General features: G+C 34.0%; 1 protein-coding gene across 1 annotated transcript; it reads right to left on the bottom strand.

The window, feature by feature from the left end:
- Positions 1 to 1,086: 1,086 nt before the first annotated feature.
- LOC123548159 (peroxidase-like) lies at positions 1,087 to 25,431 on the bottom strand. The gene is made up of 12 exons (XM_053551931.1): positions 25,245 to 25,431; positions 16,160 to 16,307; positions 15,450 to 15,664; positions 13,019 to 13,259; positions 12,462 to 12,571; positions 10,707 to 10,808; positions 9,765 to 9,863; positions 7,164 to 7,755; positions 5,228 to 5,344; positions 3,878 to 4,044; positions 3,453 to 3,555; positions 1,087 to 3,080 (listed from the first exon to the last, which is right to left on the bottom strand). Exons 1-12 carry the CDS (start codon positions 25,426 to 25,428, stop codon positions 3,020 to 3,022), a joined length of 2,139 nt encoding a protein of 712 aa, XP_053407906.1. The 5' UTR covers positions 25,429 to 25,431; the 3' UTR covers positions 1,087 to 3,019.

Genomic DNA, 25,431 nt, shown 5'->3' with positions numbered 1-25,431 from the left:
ATAGCGGGTCACTATCAACACTTTTAGCATGTGATGAAAAATGTTTAGACTTTCATGATATCTAAACTTATTAACACTTAAAACTATTGCTCACATTCATTTAAATGTTTGATTTATTTGAATCTATCTTTTATGTCTGAAGTTATGATGAAATATTTAAACTTGTCCGATTCACCAATAGGGGGTCACTTTGCCAATCGGGGTCACCTATCATCTTTTCTATCCATTTAAAATAGTCTTTTTTTCTGACAAAACATGACTGTGGTATTGGAAATAAACATTTCAAGGCAGAATATAATGAGAATCAGTATGTTTACATTTCAAAAGGGAGATACTAGGTAAAAGGAATAATGCGCTAGTTTTCAAAGTTGTATTTCTAAGCATAATTAGCACCAACTATATCTAAAACTAAAATCAAAATATTGATGCACAGAACCATATTCATTTATCTAAATTTGCCAGTTCAAACCATTATTACATCAAATCAACCATTGATTTGTATTTTTAAGCAGAATAAACATTCTTTTAATTATCCCTGATATGAGTGATCCTTTATTGGCTAAATGGCCGCCTCTGCTTGATGGCACTTTTTTCGTCAAAGTCAATCTAAAATTCATAATCATATTATTCCTATGAAAGTGTGTGTTTCACTCCTCAAAATGGTACCAAATTTGTGTGGTTTTATCTAAGAAACTGTGAGGTATGCTCAAACATATTCTACTTTGAAGAATTCAAGAGTGCTAAAATCCAAGTCAGGAAACATGGTTGCAAGAGTTATCTACTCATGGAACTCAAACTCATTAGATTAGATCCATCTTCTTTTGTGTAATAATTGCTAAGTTATAAGTTTATATTACTGGATACTTAAACATTGTATACTCTAATATGTATAAGAGAGATTCACATTTTATTTTCAAGTGACCCGCTATTGGCAGTGATTCTCTATTGGCGAGTTGACTGTACAAAGTACAGGCTGAAAGTTTTGGGGAAACAAATTTAGCGTGAAAACATTGAAATGATTTAACCCGAAATCAATAACTAAATCCACATACATTGTATAATGCTGCTGGGTTTGCTGCTGGGTTCTGCCTTGTTCCTACTGGATCACGTGTTATTTGTGTTAATGATAATTAAAAATCATAGGTACCTGGGCTTGATCTTGAGCTATCTGCCCTTGAAAATAGGGTTTTTTTTCAGTATTTTCCGTCTTTCAAGGGCAGAAAAGTCGTGAGTATGTTTTTGATTAACAGAAATATAAATTAAAATGCACAGTTTCCTTCTCTTGGTATTGAATTATCTGCCCCTGAAAATTGGAGTTTTTAGTATTTCTGATTTTCAAAGGCAGATAATTCAAGATCAAGCCCGGATACCTATGATTTTTGATACATATTTCCGTTTAAACTTGACTCTCAGTCAGTATACAAAGTTTAAAGAAATTCTGTCCGTAGGAAAATGTTTGCCTATATACATAAAGAAAACTATCCGATATAAACCATAGGACTATTTCGTGAACGGTCACAAGATCATAATTATAAACGTGTAATTCAGATGACTCTGTATTCATATTTGTACAAAGATGAAGTCGTATTACGATTATAACATATTTATATCTTCTTCACAAATGACATATCAATCTGTTTTTATTCAAGGAAAAACAACATATCTGGAGTTTTTTCTTCAACTTTACATACTGTACGAGCAAAAATTACATAAAACTTGAACTAAAGGACAAATGGAAGAAACTGCACAAGTAGAAAACAAATCGCCTTATAAGCTTTGTAGAATGGTTTATTACTCTAACTGATCTTAAGAACAGAACAGAACAGAACAGACATTTTATTATATCTAACTTGAACATTTACAGTTCATCGTTATATACAAGGTATGACCCATCTAATTGAGAATATTTCAAATGTTCAAAACAATGATACAGTCAGTATACTGTATCCACTGAGAGACATGTATGCAAAATTTAAACAATTTTACCGTGCCGTTTTTATAAAGTTTGTATAATTTATGATATTTCCTCAAGCTCAAGTAGAGACAAATTTCAAAGTGATGGCCACTGTCCAAAACGTTTGGAGAGAATTCATTATACCATTAATTGTGATAAAAGAAACGTCAAACTATTGGTAAACAATTATAAAACACAAAATAAAACTGTGAATATCATTTTTATCTGGGGTGCCTCAAGTAAAAGGATTTAAAGAGACAGAATTCTAACACCAACATTGAAAAATTAATGTCGAGTCCTGTGGGACTGTTTTAAATTTTGCTCACTACATTAAAAAATAACTTTGGGGCAGAAGTAAAACCTACCTATATTTCTTGCACAATATGTAATCTAAAGAGTAAAGGCAAAATAGAGAACTTTTATCGCATGTAACTCGGTATTTTTAAACTTTCAGAGATAAATTTACTTTAAACAGCAAGAATCACTTATCAAATGAAAAAAATCACTTTTGTACAATAAATCAATAATAAGTGTTGAAAAAAGTAAAATAAAAACTTAATAGATAAAAAGGAATATAAGGAAAAACATTTGGCCTCAGTGGGGTTTGAACCTACTAGCATGCCCCCTGAAAAATTTAAGTCAAAGTAGGTTTATTGTAAGAATTGAATACTCTTCAAAAGGAGATACACGATTACACGGGTCATACCTTAAACCGAACATTAGATGAAACAAAAATCATTAAACTTATATGTACGTTCGTACTGTGTTCAAATGTAAGTTGAACACCTCTCGTTATAATGATAACAATAATAATGATAATAATAAAAAGCTTATTATTATCATCATTATTATTTCTTTCCCATGAAAACAGAAGAAGTATTATTTTCCAAAGAGCTTTCCCACTAAACACATGCTATCATCGTCCATTAAACAAGGCTATTTTTGTCCAGCTGTATATACATGCAAATTGTTATTTTTCTTCACTCTAAGTGTAGAACATGAAAACAATGGCCAGTTCTAAACTGTGAAGTGTTCCTTTTGTTGGTTAGTGTCAACTATCATAACCTACATCCTCCACTGTTCAAAATCGATGTCTTCGAAATCGTTACAGTCTTTCAGTTGATTTCTGTAAAGGAAAAATACATTCTACCTTTGTATCAGGTAACGTCTTTTATCCGTGTAACCTATACATGCATTTAAACAGGACAACATACAATTATCAGCAGCCCAGCACTAGTGGTCTTTTAGAATGCTATCCGTCAGATATTATCAAACAAAATTGCTTAGCGTCTAATTGTAAGAGGCCTGAACGTAAAACGTGTCTGATAATGGTTTGACTTATTTCGATAAAACAATTTATAACATGTCCAGTTACGGCAGTGTTTATTTACTTTCATGGACAATAAGCAAGAAAAAGTAGAATCAGAATAGCGCATCAAATACAAGAGCCAAACAACTCACTGTGAGCCATCCCAGACAAAAGGTAAATATTACTTACGACTCTCCAGGTCTACGGAAAGGATCTTCTTGGACTTGCTTCTGGTTAAAATGTAGACAGATCAGCTTGCTGAGAGTTATTTTTTTAAGAGTATTAATTTGATCTGCAAAACATATACTAATTTATTATAAAAATATAAGAATAATAAGAATGTTCTGCAGTAGTTGTCGATATTACACAAGCGTTTGTAATAAAAAATAGGTCAAAACACTTCTGTAATATGCTTATTTAAAGTGGTTTAAAGTGAATTAAATATTTATGTTTAGTTTGGAAAAAACATTATCTGTACTTGTTTAAATATAGTTTTATTGGAAAACGCTAATATACGTACATACAGCGTAAACAATAAGAATTAAAATCATTCACTTTCTGTTCATAGGGACAAACATGTTATATGTCTCATATATTCTAAACTAGAATATTACTGAGAGTAAATCCTGTCCTTCCTTCATTTTCATAGTAAAATCTATCTCCAAATTTGAGATCTTGAAATTGCAGTCCTATTATACAGTTGAAAAGTGGTCCAACAAGACCACCGGGAAGTGGAGTCTCCGACAGGCCACCAGGAAATATATCTATATCTTCAACGTGCCTGAAATATGTGTATCAAACTTTATATCATAATTCGTTATGTTGTATATATGCCAAAAGATGTTTCTCTCATAAATTCATCATTTACTAAGTATACTTCTACGAAGTATTCATTTTTTCAATAATGATGAAAAGTTCAGAATACTAACAAACCTTCTTTGTCCAAAATAATGAATTAATATTCAATGTAAGAAGATTTTTTTCAAAAATAAATAACTATGTAATTTTCATACTTTCACGAATTTGTACAGTGTGTATTATTTCATAGTCTCAGTTATTTGTATTGACTCGTTTATAATAAATTGTTTTAAACGATTAACTAGAACATATTTACCAAACCGCATTGTTAGATTGGTTAAGCGCCTGTAGGCTAAAGGCATAATCTATTAGATTATATAGATTTTCAAATTTTGGCGAGGAGGTGTGAGAAACTACACAGGTACTGGTTGTATCAGAAAAAATAAATAAAGCCTTAAGGCTGACTATCAACGTGAATAATCTACGTCACGTGTAGTTATACTCCCTTGTCCTTTGAGATCATAGCGTCCACTCAGTGTACTTGTATTCATAACAGAACAGTTCCGTATAAGCCGAAGCTAGGTGCCAGAGATATTTTGCTAATTTCATAAACTCTCATGAAAAGACCCAATAAATGAGACATGTAAGAAAGCGACCAGGCAAAATAATAGCAGACTCGGTTTGTTTGAGTGTTTTAAAGAGCGGTAACCCAGTCTGATATTATTTGGTTTGGGTGCATTCTTTGCTTCCAAAGGATCTTCTTACATGTTTATTAGGGTCATAAATACAATTTGTGTACATGGACTATAGTCTTATCTGTAGACTACGATCACGTCGATGATGTTGGTAGGTATCAATGTTGTTATACCTTTCTTTAAGAACAAAAGGCGGAAGTATCTAGAAAGCATGATAAAGACTTTGTGCTAAAGCTTCATTGTAACCAAATTCAATACACACTAGGCAGGTATCGTATAACAAAGGTACAAAACAACTGTGGATCATGAAAAAACTTTAAATAACAATAACAATATGAACAACTTTTCGTTGTTACTTTGTATAACATAAGAATATATATATAGTGTATGTAGTGTATATGAGTGTATAATAATTCCCAATATTTATACAATGAAGAGTTAATCTTATCCCAAAACGTTACAATTGCAAACCTGTACACCGAACTCAGTTTTCTAGCATTTTCCTCCGAATGGTCTACTAAACCGCCAGGACCGCTGTTAAACTGTATTGCAAACGGAAGCCCACAGAATCGTCTCCATTCATTGTAACTGCAACGGATAATCAGTTTTAAGACACAAGTATTTAGATCCGATAGGAAGCGACGTTCCACGAAAAGTCCCTATCCCACCCCATAAGACCGGAACTCCATAGTAATATATGTATGGATTTGTAAATGATAATCATACATTGCATACACAAAAGTACATTAACAATGAAAATCATATAGAAAACCTACACACGAAGAAAATAAAAAAAGCGTTGCAGGTTTTAATCCTCCAACAAATTTAAGGTTGCCCTAAACTCTCTTGAGTATGCGCATAAGAAACACAGCTAGAGTCACATAATGCAAAGTATGCCAACCACAAACATAAACCTTAGTGAACAATTATATCCGACGAGATGCTTCAAAAACCCATCAACAAATACATTTTAATCTTTTTAAAGATATACAAAATGGGAACTGGGTTAAAACGGGAAAGGGTAAGTAAAATGGGTGCGCATAAAGTAGTGGGGCATAAAAAAGGAGGGGGCGAAGACCGACATATAGTATTCCGTGACCGGTATGATTTATTTGGAATACTTTGTCATTTGCTATCAATGAGTTTTTTGATATTGACTCCCTACGAAAATGGAAATGGTCCTTTGTAAGATTTCTAACCATGATCTTTCCGGATGTACTATCTATACACTCAAAAAAAAAAAAGTTCTCCTACTTGAATAGTATTTTTAGTTAGTTTCAACTGTTAATTTAGTTGCAACTGTGATAGATCAGCAATGCAAACGCTTAAGTTCAGGATAAGATATTCAGGTAAAACAAATAAGTACAAAATACTTCCCTGATGAAGTGTGTTTCATACTTGATTCTTGCATAAAACTACTTTTTTTTTCACTGGATCCGCCCATGTATTAACGGGCGAAAAATCGTATGCAAACAAGGCAATTCACGTGCTTTTGATACATGATTTTTATATTTTAAATGCCTTGCCAGGGACGTATATATGCATTTTTGTGCAGCCTGAAATCTGGCATCTGCGTCTTGTTTCTTCCATAATAACCTCTGTTTTTAGCATATAAAATGCAATATAATTCATAGTATATTTTGCTGTATCAGTTACTAGCCCGGAACACACTGCCCCCATCAATGTACTTAGGTACTCGCTTCTCATCTTGTTTACTACCTTTTTTGGACTTTGTGTCGATTCAATTTTTGGCAATAACCGTGAATGTATTGAATTGCATGTAGTTTATTTATTTTAAGGAATCATATTAATGATTGTCGGTATGTTTTATCTGATTTCTAGCAGAATTCAGCTTTTCACTACGTTAGTACTCATCCCTACTTTAAATGTGTTCGCACTCAAAATAACTCGAATATAAAGTTATTATTCTTAAAATTATGCTTCTGTTTACCAATGTAATATGCAAATAATGGGTAATGTAATGTTAATTATAATTAGAAATGAAATGAAAAAACATGTTTAAAAATCTTCAGTACATGCTTTTGGTAGTGTTGCTGATATGTGGGTATGGATATTTAAAACATCCTTGCTGTTTCCAAGAACAACAGCTTGGTAAATAAAAATTGTACCGGAATCGTTAAGTCATCACATTTGAAAACAAAACATTAAAGCGTTGTGTCATGTTTTTTTCTGCAAGAATAGCAACAATATACGTTTTATTTGTGTACTAACATCTGCAGAAGCCCTTGGGATATGTTTGTGACCTCGACCTTCGGTCTCGGTCGCAAACATTCCCGTGGGCTCCTGCAGAGGTTAATACACATAAAACGTGTATTACCCCTACAATATTACTAACAGAAACAACGGAAACAACATCTTATAGTTAACGTTTTTGTGGATGACTTACCCTGGGACTGCATGGTCTCGGGCTCTTTGTATGTTCAATGAAATCAGGTCCATACTTCTTCCATTTTCATCCAAGAACAAATTGTTTCGTACACTATTTACTACCTTCTCATCTGCTTTGCTTGACGGGTTTAAGGATAGTCCTCTTCCAACCTGTGCCGCTCCTCGGCCCATGTCACTAAATATTATACCAGGTCGATTAAATACGTCCTCATTTTTTACGAAACTGTCGCCATTCTTTTCAACAAGAACAGTATCTCGTAAAAGTGTATGTCCGAAACGGAATGCAGACACTCCGAATATATTAGTTATGGTAGGATTTGTATTACTGTTGTATACATTACTGTGTCCCGTTGTAAATATGGTAAGACCAAGTCTCATCATAGCTTCTTGTCCTAAAATTATTGGCAACCAATCGGAGTAAGTTATATGTTGAACTTGGCCAATCACAATCTTCCTTGCTTCTTGATAAATGTCTTCGTCCGTCCATTGTGGATTCAAATTCTGTAAGATACTGGCAATTCTGTTATGTTCGCGCAGAAACATAACTTGTACGGCTGTTAGACCTGGCATTTCGTGTATTCTAAAATCACCTGCAATATCATCATTGCATGATTAATTCTAACATAGCTCTACTTGACCGCAAGTTAAACAATGAAGAAGATCAAGCCACGCAAATTCTGCGAGAAACAACAATTGACGCGCGGACCGCTAAGAGACGTCAATTTATGACATCAGAATGCCGCATGACTTCCGGTTCAATACTACTCGGATTATTGAAGTACAGCATGATTTTTATCAAATATTTCAATGAGCAATTAATGATAAAACAATCAAGGCACTCGTATTGTCTTCAGCTGCTTAGCTCGTAAACCACCCATGCTAATGCCCTCATGGTTCCATTCCTGTGCATCTGAACTCAGAATCGGGATAAATGAGGCGATATACCATTCGGAGGCCTTGCTTATTTGAAAAACAAATAATGATTAGTCCTTAGAATAGAAAGAAAATTTATTGAACATATTGAAGGGTGATGACAATAAGTTTACTGTGTGGCAGGAGAGCTTTTACACACCAATACGACAAATACGTTTTTTATTGTGGTATTGGCGCGCCAGTTTGGTCATTTCCGTGTGTTAAATATCTTCAAAACGCACCAACACATCAGATTGAAAAGACAAAAATCAGACACCTAAGTATAAACAATGAATGTATTTTTGATATTCTTATCAAAAGAAGCTGGATGAGCTAACGGGAGTAAAGAAAATGAAAGTAGACAGGCTAAACTTGAAAACGAAAGTCGCATTTTCATTGGTCGATAGTCAGGGGTCACGCACAGGGTTTATCCCGTCTAAATGTATGTGCGGTTTATTTTTGGTAATGGGGAGTCAATTTTCAGCACTTTGTGACGATTTGAAAATACCTGGGCCTGTATTCATAAAGTTCTTAAGAAGAAAACTTAGGAAAATCCTTAACTTTGTAAAATTTCCCGAACAACATAGCACAAAAGAAAAGTGTAGACTTTATAAGATTTATTGATAATCTTCATTACTATGCAAGACATTATGTGACAATATTGTTAGACATTCCAACTATCTCGACAATTGTCCACAAAATGCTTTGGAACTTTTCCCTTAGTTAGTCCCTTAGGGAAAATATTCCCTTAGGAGCTTTATGAATACCAGCCCTGGGCTTTAGCACGACATGTCAGCTTTTTATCTACGAAAACATATTTGAAATTGGAATAAACACAAATCCCACAGGGGTCCGTAACGGAGCAAGGACAAAGAGAGTTTTAGAACTTCGTCAAATCATTCAAAAGGTCAGTATATGCCTCAGACGTAAGACATTTCCGTGTTTGAGAGCTGCAGACCTAGACACTTCAGAAGAAATTTGAAACTGAATTTCGTATAATAAATGTTGATTCTACGGAAGCCATCAGACGCTAATACGTTTTATAACGTTACAGGTGCGGAAAGGTTATCAAGTGTTTCTTGTGTAACGTATTGAAGCAATTGGCTGTACAAGCTGAACGTTGTTAATTGTATTGAAATGGAGCAGATAAATTGCGATTTGTTTTGATAATAAATTGGACACAACTCAAATATTTAGTATGTGATTTGGAAATATTGCTTTTGTAACATAATAAGGCAGAACATTACTAGGGGTCTTAATGGTGTTCTTGTATATAATATTACCGGAAGGGGTACATTTTAAGAGAATTGCATGCACGACTAACTCTTAGCCAGAACAGGAAAGCAAATGTAAGAAAAGCAAACATATACATACCATTCTTATTAAAAAATATATCATTTCCTTTTACTGGAGATCATGTCGGTCAGTAGCTATACATTAGCTAATGTTGTTTATTTATGTACTACCGACTTTAAATAAAATTTGTATCTGTATCTGTAGATTATCCTTAAATCAAATTAATAATAGCAAGGTGGCAAAGTTACTTAAACAAAAGAAATGACCGATAACCTGCGCATTCCTATTATACTCACTTCTTGATAGTGTATATTAGAATAATTATGATATCACGGAGAAAAGTAATCACAACCATACCTGTACAGCAAACATATCTAATTTAAAGGTTTACCCGATTTCATGCAGAATTCGTTACTATCGGACAGCTGACAATGAGTCAAGTCTTCTTGTCCTCCGGGAAACAAACCCTCCATTGTTATTTTCAATTTACCTATTAAATTAGATAACATTATGGAATAGTTTATAAAAAATAAGCTACACTTAAATGGCTCTTTCTCTTGAAACAAAACCCTCTCAACACGTACGCACACGGTTATAGTTTAGATTTAAATATAAAGTTAAACTGAGTATGCTGTCAAATTATGCATTGTTGTCAAAAAAGCGATATCTTCCATGACGGTGTGTATGCAAATACCTTTTTTTCATTGGTCGGTATAAAGAGGATATCAAAGAGAAATGTACAAGTAGACACGGATATGGAAATTATCTACGTATACATATAAGACCCATATCCTGAAACTGCACATTAAGATTGTTTGACCATGTTTTTTTTAAATTTCTTATATAATGAAAGGACGCAACCTCCATTTATGACCTTTTTATCAGTTAAAATATATGGTCGTCTCTACAAGTTAGCAGTTTTAAATATGCATGATAATATTATTATTTGGTTTGTGATACGTAAATGCCAGAATGAAAAACGTCGTAAATGATAAATACGGCTTTTCATTCAAAATAATTGTAAGAATGATTAATTCTTTTAATTTCAATAAATGAATGGAAATTTGTTCTGTCAGCATTCGGACGAACATGAGTATGGTTAGAAACAGCGGTGATAAGGACAGTGTGAAACATAACGTAACATAACAATTTTTTCGGTTATAGTTTGCACTGAGGTAAGGATATTTTCCATTTGACATTAGTATACGATATAAGTGTCATTCATTTCAACATTTATGAGATAATTTATTGATACGGCTACACTCTGTGCAGGGTTAAAGACAAAAAGATGTATCAATGAATCATTTTCAAGTACATCTAAAAAGTCACTTACCATCCATAAACGATCTAATCTGTCTGGCATCTTCATCATTATGTCCGTATAGAAAGGAAGCATCTATGAATGAGGTAGCCTGGTTTAGCTGCTGTCTACGACCTTTGAAGTTAATTTATTCAATGTAAAGATAAAAAACATAATTTGTTTAGCTACGTGACATATAACATGCTATTGAATTGATCAAAACGGTACAGATAATGATCAAAATTAGAACTGAAGATGCGAATTGTCAATCTTAGATACAAAGTGCATGTCATTGTGCTATTTTAGAACTGCTAACCTGTGAAAAATGCATTTACGTGTACGGATCGCGGAGTCGCGAGTTCGATCCACAGGCGGGGCGTACTAAGTATGTTCTCCGTGATAATTTGATAAATGACATTGTGTCTGATATCATTCGTCCTCCACCTCTGATTCACGGATCGCGGAGTCGCGAGTTCGATCCACAGGCGGGGCGTACTAAGTATGTTCTCCGTGATAATTTGATAAATGACATTGTGTCTGATATCATTCGTCCTCCACCTCTGATTCATGTAGGGGAAGTTGGCAGTTACTTGCGGAGAACAGGTTTGTACTGGTACGGAATCCAGAAACACAGGTTATGTTGACTGCCCAAAACAAATGAACAAACAAAACATTTACGTGTATGAATATTTAGTAAAAATCACGTTTTCAGTACAAATTTACACTGTTTAAATGTTATGAATTATCTCACCAAATGCAATATTTTCACGGATTATCTAGCCTTGAATGAGAATGCAAAACATGGTGCTCACGAGATAATAATAGTGAAATCTTGCATGCATAACTTACATAATTATTTTCTTTTTATTATACGTATTTAAATAGTTTTGCCAAGAATTTCCATCTTGACACGCTTCACGACGTTACAATGTTTAAGCTACTTCTATCAAAATTTATAGATTTTATTTTACATTTAAATAGGAGATACTGTAGAATTTATTTAAAAGATATTTAAGATATTGTTTACATCTAAGTTTTAATTAAAGTTTATCATTCAAATAAGCATTTATAATTCTTTATAATGCATATTCATCCTCCGAGTCATTTAAATATAGTTTGTCACAGTCAAGTGAAATTGTAATTTGAAAATTTGTCTGATTTACCCGGTGCAGTTGTCAAATGTTCTCATTTATAATTATATTTCAATATTTTCCTCCATTATGTATTTTCTGTAGAAGGAAAAAAAGTGTTTTTTTCGTATAAGCAACTCTAGCATAATGATATCAAGGGTGACCTTTTCCGCGAGATTGAACGTGCCATCTGACAGCGTTCATAAAACATCGAAATAATACGTCGATGTTTAAAAAAGCTTTGAAAATCAAAATTTCAGACAGAACATTAATGATAGCTAAAATTCTTTTTTCAATGGTAATGATTAAACCTGAACCGACATATAAAAAGGCGAATTACAATTTAACTTTGGCAGGTCTTTTTGGCTGTTCTACCTCTTTATTGTAAAGATCGAAACACGAAGATTTATTATATTAATTTCTTATATTTGGGGAAAAACAGTTTTTTAATGAAGTATGCTATTGTTAAAATGCAAAGATATGGTTTGAATGTTACTTCTTCAAAACGACATTGGGACTTCCGGCAAATCATCCAAGAATCGCTAGTGCAATTTACGGATTTGCAAGGAATCCCAGTGTGATCTATAACCTTTAGAAACCAAAAGAAATAAAATTGCAGCCCTTTAATAACTCACATTTAAGCTTTCAATAAGCTTACCAATTTCACAATCGTCACCTGGGGCGGCGGTTGAACGAACAAAGGTGAGGCACGCTTGATTTTGAAACCTTTCATCACCAGGCTCCACGGGTATAGGGAAACATTCCAACCTAAAGTAGGAAAATGTTAAGAAATTATCATCACTCCTGTTCTGATGTAGCTACCAATATATTTAACTGGTATGTATGTAGTACGTAGACAGGGTACAAGCAATAGATCTAAATAAGATATTTGCCACCCTGTCTAATATTTGAAGTCAAGAATGTAATTATAAAATATAAAAATATACCAATTATTTTACTTTCATAATGCAGTTTTAAATGCTTATAACATGACTATATTTAGCATAGATTATTCAATTTTAATTCTAAACTAGTGAATTTTTCAAATTATCCACACTATTCTTTCAGTGGAATTAAAAGATATATAAAAATATTGATTATAATGAAATCATCGTTGTCGTGACTCATGTGGGGCTTGAACCCATGATATCGGCATTATTGGCTTACACGTTGACCACCACTCCTCTTATTGATGTAAGGATATGTACAATTTACCTTTCCATAAGTCTTTCTGGTGGTAAATCACAACACATAATTGCTGCATCATCTGTCCCCCTGGCAAATGCAGTGTCGGTAATATCATGATCCAACATCTGACCCCATTGCTGCACAAACTGACTGAAATCCTTCTCCTCAAGAGGGCAACATGGATCTTGATTGTGAACGGCGTTGCTAACTGACCTTGAACTTGGTAAAACATTTCCAGAAATGCTAATCTGACGTGGCGAATTGATGTCTGTGAAAACATAATTAATCATAGTTAAATTAAATTTCAAGTAATTACTTGGATAAAAGAGGATAAAAGAACATATATAGGCATAAAGTCGAGCTACTACTAGTAGAACTGGGAAATTTACTTTGGCAATTTGTGTACAAATCCATATTCATTGTCCCTTTCGCGTGGGTTCCTTTCCTCACAAACAATTACTAGAAAAAGCATAACTGTTTGAAGCTAGTGCGAGGTACGACATTGGATTTTAGAATAAATAACGATATTGGACATTCAAAGCGTGAAGTTGGCGAGAAGTTAAACATTCGACATTCCAATAAAAAGCGACATTAGACATTCAAACCCAAAAGGACACTGGACATCCAAACCCAGAACGACATTGGACATTCGAAACATGAACGACATAGGACATTCGAAACAAGAACGACATTGGACATTTGAATCCTGAACGACATTGGACATTCGAAACAAGAACGAAATTGGACATTCGAATCCAGAATGACATTGGACATTTAAATCTAGAACGACATTGTACATTCCGGACTATAGAACGACACTGGACATTCAACTGGACATTCAACTTCAGAACGAAACTGGATTCGAAATAAGAACGACATTAAACATTCAAATCCAGAACGAATTCGACATTCGAATCTAGAGTCATGTTGGACATTCGGAAACAAGAACGACATTGGACATCGAATCCAGAACGACATTGGACATTCAAACCCAAATCGACATTGGTCATTCTAAAGAAGAACGACATTGGACATTCGAAAGTTGAATGACATTGGACATTCATTTTGAGAACGACCTTGGACATTCAAACCGAAAACGGCATTGAACATTCAAATCCGGAACGATATTGGACATTGGAATCCAGAACGACATTGGACATTCAAACCAAGTACGACATTGAACATTCAAATTCAGAACGACACTGGACATTCGAAATATGAACGACATTGGACATTCAAACCCAGAACGGCATTGGACATTAAGATCCAGATCAACATTTGACATTTGAGACAGTAACGACATTGGACATTCAAATGCCATTCTTATTTCAACTGCCCAATGTCTTTATGAATTCGAAAGTCTAATGTCGTTCTGGATTTGAATATCAAATGTCGTCCTCAATTTGAATGTCCAATGTCGTTCTCGTTTCGAATGCCGAATGCCGTTCTGTATTTGAATGTCCAATGTCGTTTTTGATTTGAAAGTCCAGTGTCGCTCTGGGTTTGAATGTCCAACGTCGTTCTTGTTTCAAATGACAAATGTCGCTCTTGGTTTGAATGTTCAAGGTCGTTCCGAATTTGAATGTCCAATGTCGTTCTTATTTCGATTTGACAATATCGTCCTGTGTTTGAATGTCCAATGTCTTTCTTATTGCAAATGTCCAATGTCGTTCTTGGTTTGAATGTCCAATGTCGTTCTTGTTACAAATGACAAATGTCGCTCTTGGTTGGAATGTCCAATGTCGTTCTGAATTTGAATGTCCAAAGTCTTTCTGGGTTTGAATGTCCAATGTCGTTCTTATTTCGACTTGACAATATCAATCTGAATTTGAATGTCCAAAGTCTTTCTGGGTTTGAATGTCCAATGTCGTTCTTGTTTCGACTTGACAATATCGTTCTGAGTTTGAATGTCCAATGTCTTTCTTATTTCAAATGTCCAATGTCGTTCTTGGTTTGAATGTCCAATATCGTTCTAGTTTCTAATGTCCCAAATCGTTCTAGTTTCAAATGTCCAATGTCGATTTGAATTCGAAAGTCAAATGTCGTTCTGGGTCTGAATATCCAATGTCGTTCTCAATATCAATGGCCAATGTCGTTCTTGTGTCGAATTCCCAATTTTCTTCTGTCCAATGTCATTCTGAGTTTGAAAGTCCAGTGTCGTTCTGGGTTTGAATGTGCAATGTCGTTCTGGGTTTGATTATCCAATGTCGTTCTTTTTTCGAATGGCCAATGTCGCTCTGAGTTTGAATGTCCAATATCGTTCTGGAATGTCCAATATCGGTCTGGATTCAAATGTCCAATGTCGTTTTTAGTTTGAATGTCCAATGTTTAACTTCTTGCCAACTTCACGCTTTGAATGTCTAATGTCCTTCTCTATTCCAATGTCGAATATCGAACTTTTCGCCAACTTCACACACTTAAAAAGCATATGTATCATACACGTGTACATATTTATTACCGTCATCATACACTGGTTGAAGTAATCGTCTGTGCTGTCTGTTAGAACGACCCCATAACGGATTTTTTAAATTATTGCAAGAACCATCAATAGTTCTATATTTAGCATTCGTATCACAGCTGACGTCACGCGCAGTACAAAATGATGATATGTATCCATGCCAGTACTGTCTAATTATATAAGAGCGTCGGAGACCATCTATAGAAACGCCAAGTCTGGAAACGAGAAAAAATAGAATGAAGATCTAAGACAGGATCAATATCAAACTTCAACCTCTCTCTTCAACCACTGTTACAGTAGAGACCAGTGCAGAGGAGATTTATAAACCGCCGTATATATCATGGACCTGTTTACATCTGAATACAGTTAAGAATATATACCTTTGAAACAAAGAAGATACATCTTATATTTCCTATTCACTTTATAGTTTATGCGTCTCCACAGAAAGATGTAAAATTTAAAACAAATAAACAAACGATAACCTGTGATTTAGTTCCCGATATTACGTACCTAGAAAATAACTTTGCATCCTCGTCCTTCTACCGCTGCCTTTAACAAACATTTGCGCACGAATGCGAGATGAAAAGCACAGGGCTTTATTCTAAACAAATCGACTGCAAAGACAATGTATGTACAGATGCCGCGTATGCCTGATATAATACTAACAAAAATAAGTGATAGTTTCCTTATAATATACAGTGTATACTTACACTTGTGAAATTTCCCTCGCGGCATGCGATACAATAAACCCGGAGTCAGCTTCTGCCTCCGCAGGTGGGCGGAGGAATGAATACACGGCATAATGTTGATTGCAAGTCTTCGGCTTGAAGGGGCTTAAATTGCGTGACTCATCTTGTCCTGAATTTCAGATACATTGACAAAGTATTTTAGTGCATGGCAAAATGGATAGTGTATAAATTGATTAAACTTTCTTTTTAGTTTTCATGAACTTGAAGTAGCATCTTGTGCTATGTGATGTTATACTTATTAATTAGTCTAAATGTTTGTTTTGTTCTTGTTGGGTTTAAAGTTATTCCGGCATAATATAGGTCCAAGTCCTACATTTCCAGCTTTTTATGGTAGGGAAAGACATAAGTTGCTATTCTGATCATTGTTTTAGGCATGGACGGCCACCTATAACCGTCATTCTTGTGTAAGTCATCTCTATGACTCTCTCACCTGAAGAATTTTACACCCTTAGCGAGATTTCGAACCTACATCGGTACTTTGAAATCAGCGACATAAACCACGCAGCAACGGACGGCCCTACATATTGGTCTTAATGGTTCTATTGAAATAGGTTAATTAAAATCATTAATATGTTTTCATTGATAGTTGCACTCGGACGTGCCTATTTTGGAGAATTTAACTTTTGTTTGTCCGTTTGCATGCTAAAAAATACGGGAATAAATCAAGGCCAAGCTGCCAAAAATATATATGTATGTATTATATGAACAAAATGGAATGAAAACTCACTTTAGTTACTAAGTATTGACCTAAATTACAATATAACCTGAATGTATTCCAGATGTTCCGAATATGTGACTGTAAATTTGCATCTGCAAACTGCTATTGTGATAGATGATAAAATATTTGAAGAAATATACATTTTGTAAAGCACACTGTCACTTTCCTTGTTAATTAACAAAACATTTTGAGTAAAATATAAGCCTTTATGCGACCTTCATGTGTGTATGTGTACCGGGAATAGGTTTCTCTAGTAGCACCTGAAAGTCTCAACACAATGATACATTACTTCAAACTTTATATGTAGTTGAAATATATTTGTAAGCAATGGCTCGCTACAGTATTTCAAATAAAATTGCATTTTTTTCATAACACTCACTAGCTGCGAAAATCGACCAACTTCTATTATAAAGTTGTATAAAAATAATTTGAAATGTTCATTAACTACTGCGAAGTACTTTGGTGTTAGTTTTGTTTCATACGGAGATATGCTCACTTTCACCTGTCATTCAAATTAACTGTAAGTAAGTGATAGATCAAAGTTGCACTTTGCTGCGCTTTATTAACGCAAAACGACATATCGTCGCCTTACTCTTAAATTGTCCTATCTACCAATTTATTGTTTCTTAAAAGGATGAGTTTAAAATTTCAGCTCATCATACCTTTTTTCCTTGCAGTCTAATTCAAACGAAAGTTTGGAAGCCGGTATGGATGGATGATATAATTGTATTAATGGTCTTCCTTTTGTCCTTTGAGATATTTAAAAAAATCATTTTGAGATAGAGCATAAAGCCAAAAAATTTTGTAAATAATAAGTACGTTTAAGGAGATAGAGGAAAATAAGGTTAAATGAAATACATGAATCAGGAGATAAGACACTTTTATAGTAAAAGCATAAGATTTTCTGCTGGCATTGATATTTCATTATGGAACTTAATTTCATTTCTTAAGACTGAACACGATGTGTGTCGTCAAGAACCACAGTTGTTTTGACATTGTACAGCTTCCTTGATAAGTTTCGTCCTGGTTCAAGGAATGACAGACAGACGGACGGACGGACGGACAAAATGATTGCTATATAAACCTCAAGCATTAATTGGTAGGGGTATGATATCTATTATGGTAGCTGGTAGATATACAATTCGGGTGGCTGACAATTTATCGGCGTTGAATACATCTTGATAATAAAATAATATAGAAAAAGTGGAAACATCTTGATAAACTGCAAAAACTTTTAAACATACATATAACTAATAAAAACGTTAACAGAGACCTTACATGTAAAATTCATGAATCCGGTCGCAAATGTGAAAAAAAATGGTCTCAGATGTAAAACGTGTGACAAATGTAAAAAAAACAGTTTCTGCATATGTAAAATCACGATAGCGTCAAATATTAACAATTTTGTCACAATTATGTATAAATATAAGACTGGAGACATTGCATTTCTCAAAGTAACACTTAACAAATTGCATTATTTAACATTTAACACGCAAGCAGCACTGTAGATATAGCATTACCAAACATTCAGTTTTCAGTACAATACTGAACACATATTTTAATACTGACCTTTAATAAAATCTGGAAAGTAGATCCCTCGGAAGCACCGAGAACAAGGCAAATAGTGAAAATTGCAGACTCGGTTTGGTTGAGTCTGTTCATGGGCAGTAATGGAAAAAGCAACACTGCCCACGCCCCCTAGCACCGGCTTAAGCAGTATTCAATCTTCAAATCTAAATGAGTTGAAATCAATGATCCCGAAGGACCAGAAAATATAATAACAACACTGAGATGAAGTCGGACAAACAACACTAGGAACGTTCTACTTAACATCTATGTAACAAATTCCGCTATCCACCTAAGCCGGTACCAGCGGAAGTGATGGGTGTTGCATTTTCCATTACTTCTCATGTCCAGACTCAGTCAAACCACGTCTGCTATTATTTTGCTTGGTTGCATTATATCCTTCCAAAGGATCTTTTTACAGATTTTATTGTAGGTAATAAACAAACTGTTGAATCAGAAGCAATTGAAATTTATAAAGTACAAATGATCCCAAAGGACAAGGATATATAGCAAAACTTTAAACTAAAACCACAATATTCCCGAGGGTAATTCTTAGTTGTGCATTGCAGTGTTGACGTCTGTAAAGTGCCTTCCCGATTGACATCTTCCGTTAAGTTATTGCACAGCAGTGCATTTTTATGTTATAAATATCAACAGACAGCTTTCACGCGCTTCGAACTTCTACCGCAATGCACCAAAGGCCATTTTGTCGTGTGGTCGTGCAATTATGCATACGTTTTCCGAGAATAACGATTTCCTTATTTTTGCACGGAAGTGCATTTTCTAGGTGAAAACAACAATCCGCAATGTTATTGAAACATGTTTTCCATCATAATATTTTGAACAGAAGGAGTATTTGTAAACACGGTTTTAAGGACCATCTGGCTGGTCAGACAATACCTATCAAAAAATTATATTATATAATGATGGTAATAACTAAAGTCCATACGTATTGAATTATGTATGTCAATTGCTGTTTATTTAGTGACTGTTACTCAAACATTATTATTGTTTATTGAGATGTATAAAACCATCACAATTGTCCATTTCATTCACCTAATCATTATTTATGATGTTTAACCTAGCAATAATTTCAGTATGGTGTGATTTTATATCAGTCGGTGATTGCAAAATATGTGTAAGTGAAAAGTCAGAAATTCATTTGTGAACACATAGTAATAGATTTACACGTATATACGTTAAATTGATTAGGTTACTAGTATTTTCAGGACATCGGACAAAATTCAAGGGAGTTTGCCTAAATTTAAATGTAATTTTATGATTTCAATAACAGATAATTTGATATAATGGCTTCAAATCTCATAAATAAGTTATAGTCCTATCAAACTGTCACAAAATTTTTTTTTTATATTTGTTTTATTGAAATTCTAGCATTTTGCGACTAGGTGTCATATTTTCTGTAAAATGTGCAATGTGTATTTTCAGTGAAATAAGAATATGCATTTAAGGTACATCTAATATAAAATGTTTTAAAACAATAAAAAAATCATAACAAGGTGAAACACAGTTTTCAGCAATTATTTATCTTTATTTCTTTACAAATGGTATTCATTTTCAAAGGGAGACAACTTTTCCCGATTATTTTAAATACAAATGGCATTCATTTTCAAAGGGAGACAACTTTTTCAGATTATTTTAAGTAATCGTCGGGAAAAAGTTGTCTCCCTTTGAAAATGAATGCCATTTGTAAAGAAATAAAGATAAACATTGCTGAAAACTATGTTCCACCTTCTTATGTGAAATTTCACCACTCGCACGCTATTACAAATGCATCAAAACGAACATGTGTAACAGTTCTTTGAAAATGGTGAGTTTTTAAAGGCGTTTGACTGTCCGGAAATGGGGCCCCTATAGGCAGTCATTTTCTCGAATTCAAAGTTTATATCAGTATACTAGCTGACACTTGTTTCGTAAAGTAATATACATGTTTTACATGTTGTTCAATTTTCATGTCAAACAACTCTTTCTTTCTATGATTTGGTGTTGTTTGATTTTTGTTTCTCAAGGCCTACTTCGAAACCTTAACATTGTTAAAAATAACTGAAAAGCAAAAACCAAAGTGGAACAAAACTTTCGGCCATAAAACTGTACTTCAGTTCTCTTCATCCGAGTGCCCATGATAACTGATATATTGATCATAGCCTATTGTTTATTTTCTATACATCTATTGTTATACTGTATTGACACATGCAGTACACATGTACAATACTGACCGGGTATTATATTGAGAGTTATATACTATATACATGCACTTTTTTAATGGTTAGCAGATAAATGTGCTTTGTGTGGATAAACTTTGAACCAAAAAATAAATAAATGAATAAATAAAATACAAACAGCAACAACAACAAAAAATGACTTCCTCTATTCTGGTGGCGTGCACGTCGCGGAGAAGGCATACCGTAAATTGAACGCCAATAAAGTCATTTTTTGTTCATTTTAATTGATCTTTATAGGTATGCAAAATTAAAACAATATAAATAAATCATATAGTTCAGAAAAAGACAAAAAATATTAACTGTGATTTATATACATCCATCAGTCTTTCCTTTTTTATCAAAATTACCATAATATGAAATTAATTTTTCAATACAAAACCCTTAAGACAATACTATTTACAATTTTGTGACATTATCCGCGATCGAATATATCATTTTTCTGAAAAACATCAATTAAAAGGGAAGTAATCGGTACATGGAAATAGATTGTGCATATTTGTCGCATTACTGTGATTAATGTATTATTATATTGGTTAGTTACGAGTTTCCGGGCACTTACATATTTAGATTAAAAGGTTTGTGGTCACAAAAAGAATGACTGAGTGGAATCTTTCATAAAAAATACAAACATTTTTATATCGTACATGTTCACACAAAGTCTTACTAGTCTAGTTGCAATAAATAAATCGGTCTCATATAAAAAATCGAACGATTTACCATTAAATAAATTGCACGTTCTAACATGGCTGGATTTGGTTGCCAGAGTGATATAATAATACGCACCAGAACGACAAACAATGATTTTATTCAAGAGCAAATCACTAAATGAGATATAATATTTCGATTCTAACACGTTACGAAGGACTTGTAAGTGCATCCTTGACGACATATATCAAATATTAGTCTGTTTCCTGTTGGTTTCTTTTCCTGCACGACTGTGTGCCGTCTAACGTTTTGACGTAATAATTGTGACGTCAGGAAAATGTATTGTTGTATAATAAATTATAATAATACACACTATTCAGCTAGGAAAATGAATTGGCTCGTGTTAGAATCTGCGATAAACAACGGTTGAAGCGTGGACCGGTAAGAGAGCATTATGAAGTCCATTATGACGTCAAATAATCGCATGACGTCTGGTTTATTACTACTTCGATAAATGAAGCAAGCAAAATTTAATCAAAACAATTCAATGGCCATGTAAGAAAAAAATAAATAAGGCCTTCGAGTGCGAGTTTTTCGCCTGATTCATCACGGTTCAGTGCTCAGATGCGCAGGAACTGAACCAAACTGTTTTTAATATATCTTACTAAAATGCGATATTTTTAACGATGTGATTTATGTAAAGACATGGGTGTAATATTTTAAGTGAAATGTATCTATAAATCTAACAAAACTGTTTTACTCTTTGTAACGTCATGATGTGTATATCATTCCGCAAGGAAATTTATGTCCTTAATACCATTGCAATCTGTATATTTTTGCAAACTAACGTAATACAAGATTTATATTCAAATAACAAATCAAATTATATGCCAACACAGATTTTGACCGAAGCTGATTTTTATTTACACTATTGTCAAAGACCTTTGAGATAATAGGCCAATAATTACTCTGTAAAACTTTTTCATGCGTTTTGTGACTAAATCATGTTCTGATGTCAATTTTCATTCAATCTATAGATATTTTTTGTCAGATATAAACACAGTTTGATTAACTTAAGAAATAAATAGCGACTTAGTACTGTTCATTTGAGTATAATTTTTTTACGTGTTTTAAGTGTTTAGGGGTGCGTATTTCAAACGCACCCATGTATTACATACCAAAATGGAAACTGCTAAACCTTTATTTATATTATATAAATACATTTTTGTTAAGTAATCTTAAAAATTGTTTACACTGATTAAGTTTTGCTTACTTTTACGTCTTTTTTAAACTTTTCAACTTACGGCAACTATTGGAACAGCAGACATACTAGCATGCATCATCATGAAAGTGTCTTATGACAAATGTTTAGTGTAATCTAAAAGAATGACGACGCGACGTCTGTTAACAATCGTACATCCAAGCGTTGTGATATTTGTAGCCCCGTTTGGGAAAAGCCAACTTACTTCGGTAGAACAATTTATTTCATTTCACCAATGCAATCGTTTTAGAGTACTAAGTGGTGTAGAAAAATGCTTATGTCCGCCTTACATTCATTTTTATTAAGAAATAGACTGTGGTTTAGTAGTTAACATTTGGATATGAAACATATGGGCGTGTTTAGTTTGTAGAGGCCGGAAGTCTTCAAACGCACTTTAAAAAAAAACATGTATTTCATACTAAAATATAAATATCTAAACCATGGTGATGATGTATACATTATAACTACTACTTGAAATAATTCAGATATTATGGGAGTTATACTTCTCTGAAACCCTGCAGCGACTGTTAGAATGACAAACGTATTAATGCCGTGCCACAATGCACAATGCATCCGGTAACATACATTTTTACCTTACCGCAATTGTTCCGCCTTTACATAGCGTCATAGCAATGGTACATAGGTTTATCAGTTATAATGTAGAAGCAATTTTAACATATACTAATGAGGTAGCCTGTCCAAATATCAATGCACTTTGCTGACTTTGAAACTTATGTAAAATGTACATTTATACATATTTTGTCCACAGTCATACGACAGACTAGCACAGTATATCATCTAACTGGGGATACAGTTTGATATAAATAGGTAAGTCGCCACACTATTAGAAAAACATTGAACATTTCAAGCATTTCTGCAATACAACATTACATCTTCAATTTAGATCTATAATTGTACAATTCATGAAAAACATGTTTTGATATTACCGCAATGCTCTGCGATTATGAGGTTATGTTCTAAGGCATCGGAGTACTAATAATCTAACAAAGCTTTTAACACAACTAATTTTTGCTTAAACGTTACTCAAAATTGGCAGACATCTAAACAATAGCATTGTTAATGCCATAAAACAAATTTACATGTTCTTGTATATACATTTTATTTTTCAACTTCTGAAACAAGACGCTCTAAAAATATAGATTCTGGCATTCGGGTAGTGAGTAACAAAACCAGTAAATATTATTTGGTTTCTTTCGGTTTGTAGGTTGGTAATTTTTCAAAGTCAGATTAGATGACAAATTATCAATGAGTTTCTTCTATACACATGAAGGGAAAATTGTCAGAGAAAATGCCCACAACCTCTGGCTATCATGTATTTTCCGAATCAGAATCATTTAACAATGTTAATAGAGGGTCACCAAAGGAATATTTGTGTGAAACTATTTTAAAACCCAGCCACAGGTTTCTGACAAGATTTTTAATAAAATTTCCACCGTACACATATATGGAAAAGTGACCATGCCTCAAGGCGGCTACGTTATTTTACGAAGAGGAAATACTTAAATAATTTGGTACAGTGTTACCTAAGAAATTTGGCTTGTTATATTATTTGGCTTGTTATATACAGGGCTGTTATATAAACAGTTATATTTGGCTTGTTATATAAATTTGGCTTGTTATATACAGGGCTGTTATATTTCGATCTTCTCAGATCGTTAAGCACGACTTTTATGTCGTGTTATTGGTACTGTTTAGTTTCTCAACTTGACCATTTCGGCCTGGGTGGTTCCAATACTCCCGCTTTCATAGCCTTGGGTATTGTTTAATCACCCCTTGAATATGGTGCCTGCTTTTTAATTTTGTCTTTTGACAGTTCCTGTGATACGCAGGCTCCATAACCTCAGATCCCCTTCCTAAATTCCAGTTTGTTTAGTTCTGCCCATTGTTTTCTCGTTTGGGGCAAACCCTTTACTTTATCTGGGGACCAAACGCCGCTCTTCGTGGAATTACATGCCTCAACACGTGTATCATTTAAGGTTCCATGTTCACCGCCGTTTGAATACATCTGCGGATGTCTCTAAATTGCTTTTTGTACTTTTAGCATGTGTAAATGTTGAGTTCTGCTTAACCCGGGGCTAGAGGGCGTGGACGGTAGCATGCATTTCCACTACCGTCCATGAACAGGCTCAATCAAACCGAGCCTGCAACATTTTCGTTTTTGTCGTGTTGAGCGACTTGTGAAGTTTCCACTTTTCTCTATTTTGTACCTTCTGAGAAGTAGATATTTTTAGTTTTTGATTTTTTCGATTTCCATCACATACAGAGTTCTTCATAAAACTGATTTCTTCTTTCAACAAAGTCGAAAGAGGACAAATTATGAAATAATGCTGCGAAGCTTTGTCGCAAGTCGGTAAATAGTTTAGTTGGAGATGTCATTTGAAGCAAATATTTAGGGAAAATGCATGACATACAATAGACAGTGGGTGATAGCAGTAGCTCACCTTGACAATCTCCCAATTTTTACTACTTTATTTTGTAGAGACCGAATAGTTAATGCACTAACTTCTGTGTCCTTGCAGTCAGTGTAGTTATGTTTAAGGAAATGCTGAACGGAGATCATTTTCTTAACATTCTAAGTGGAAAATTATTACATACCTATGTCTCTGTAGAATCTATTAAGTTCATTTTGTCTTTGCAGAGCTACCTTTGCTCTGGCAATTGCCCGGATGACAACAGTGCGAACCTCTCCTTTAGTCCTGCCGTGATGGAGATGTTTACAATGAGCCGCTGTGCTCAATGTGATAACCAAGCACACCAGAACCGTCCGTGGTTGAATCATTTC

This window comes from Mercenaria mercenaria, chromosome 9 (genome assembly GCF_021730395.1).
Source record: "Mercenaria mercenaria strain notata chromosome 9, MADL_Memer_1, whole genome shotgun sequence".
Lineage (NCBI taxonomy): Eukaryota > Metazoa > Mollusca > Bivalvia > Venerida > Veneridae > Mercenaria > Mercenaria mercenaria.
This window is presented reverse-complemented; position numbering and strand designations above follow the sequence as displayed.

Coding starts and splice junctions, on each gene's coding strand:
- LOC123548159 (XM_053551931.1), bottom strand. CDS start 25,428: ATGATTCAACCACGGACGGTTCTGGTGTGCTTGGTTATCACATTGAGC. Junction 15,665..16,159: donor GCGAGGGAAATTTCACAAGT/GTAAGTATACAC, acceptor TCTCGTTTCCAG/ACTTGGCGTTTCTATAGATG. Junction 3,556..3,877: donor AAGGACAGGATTTACTCTCA/GTAATATTCTAG, acceptor TATGTTTTGCAG/ATCAAATTAATACTCTTAAA.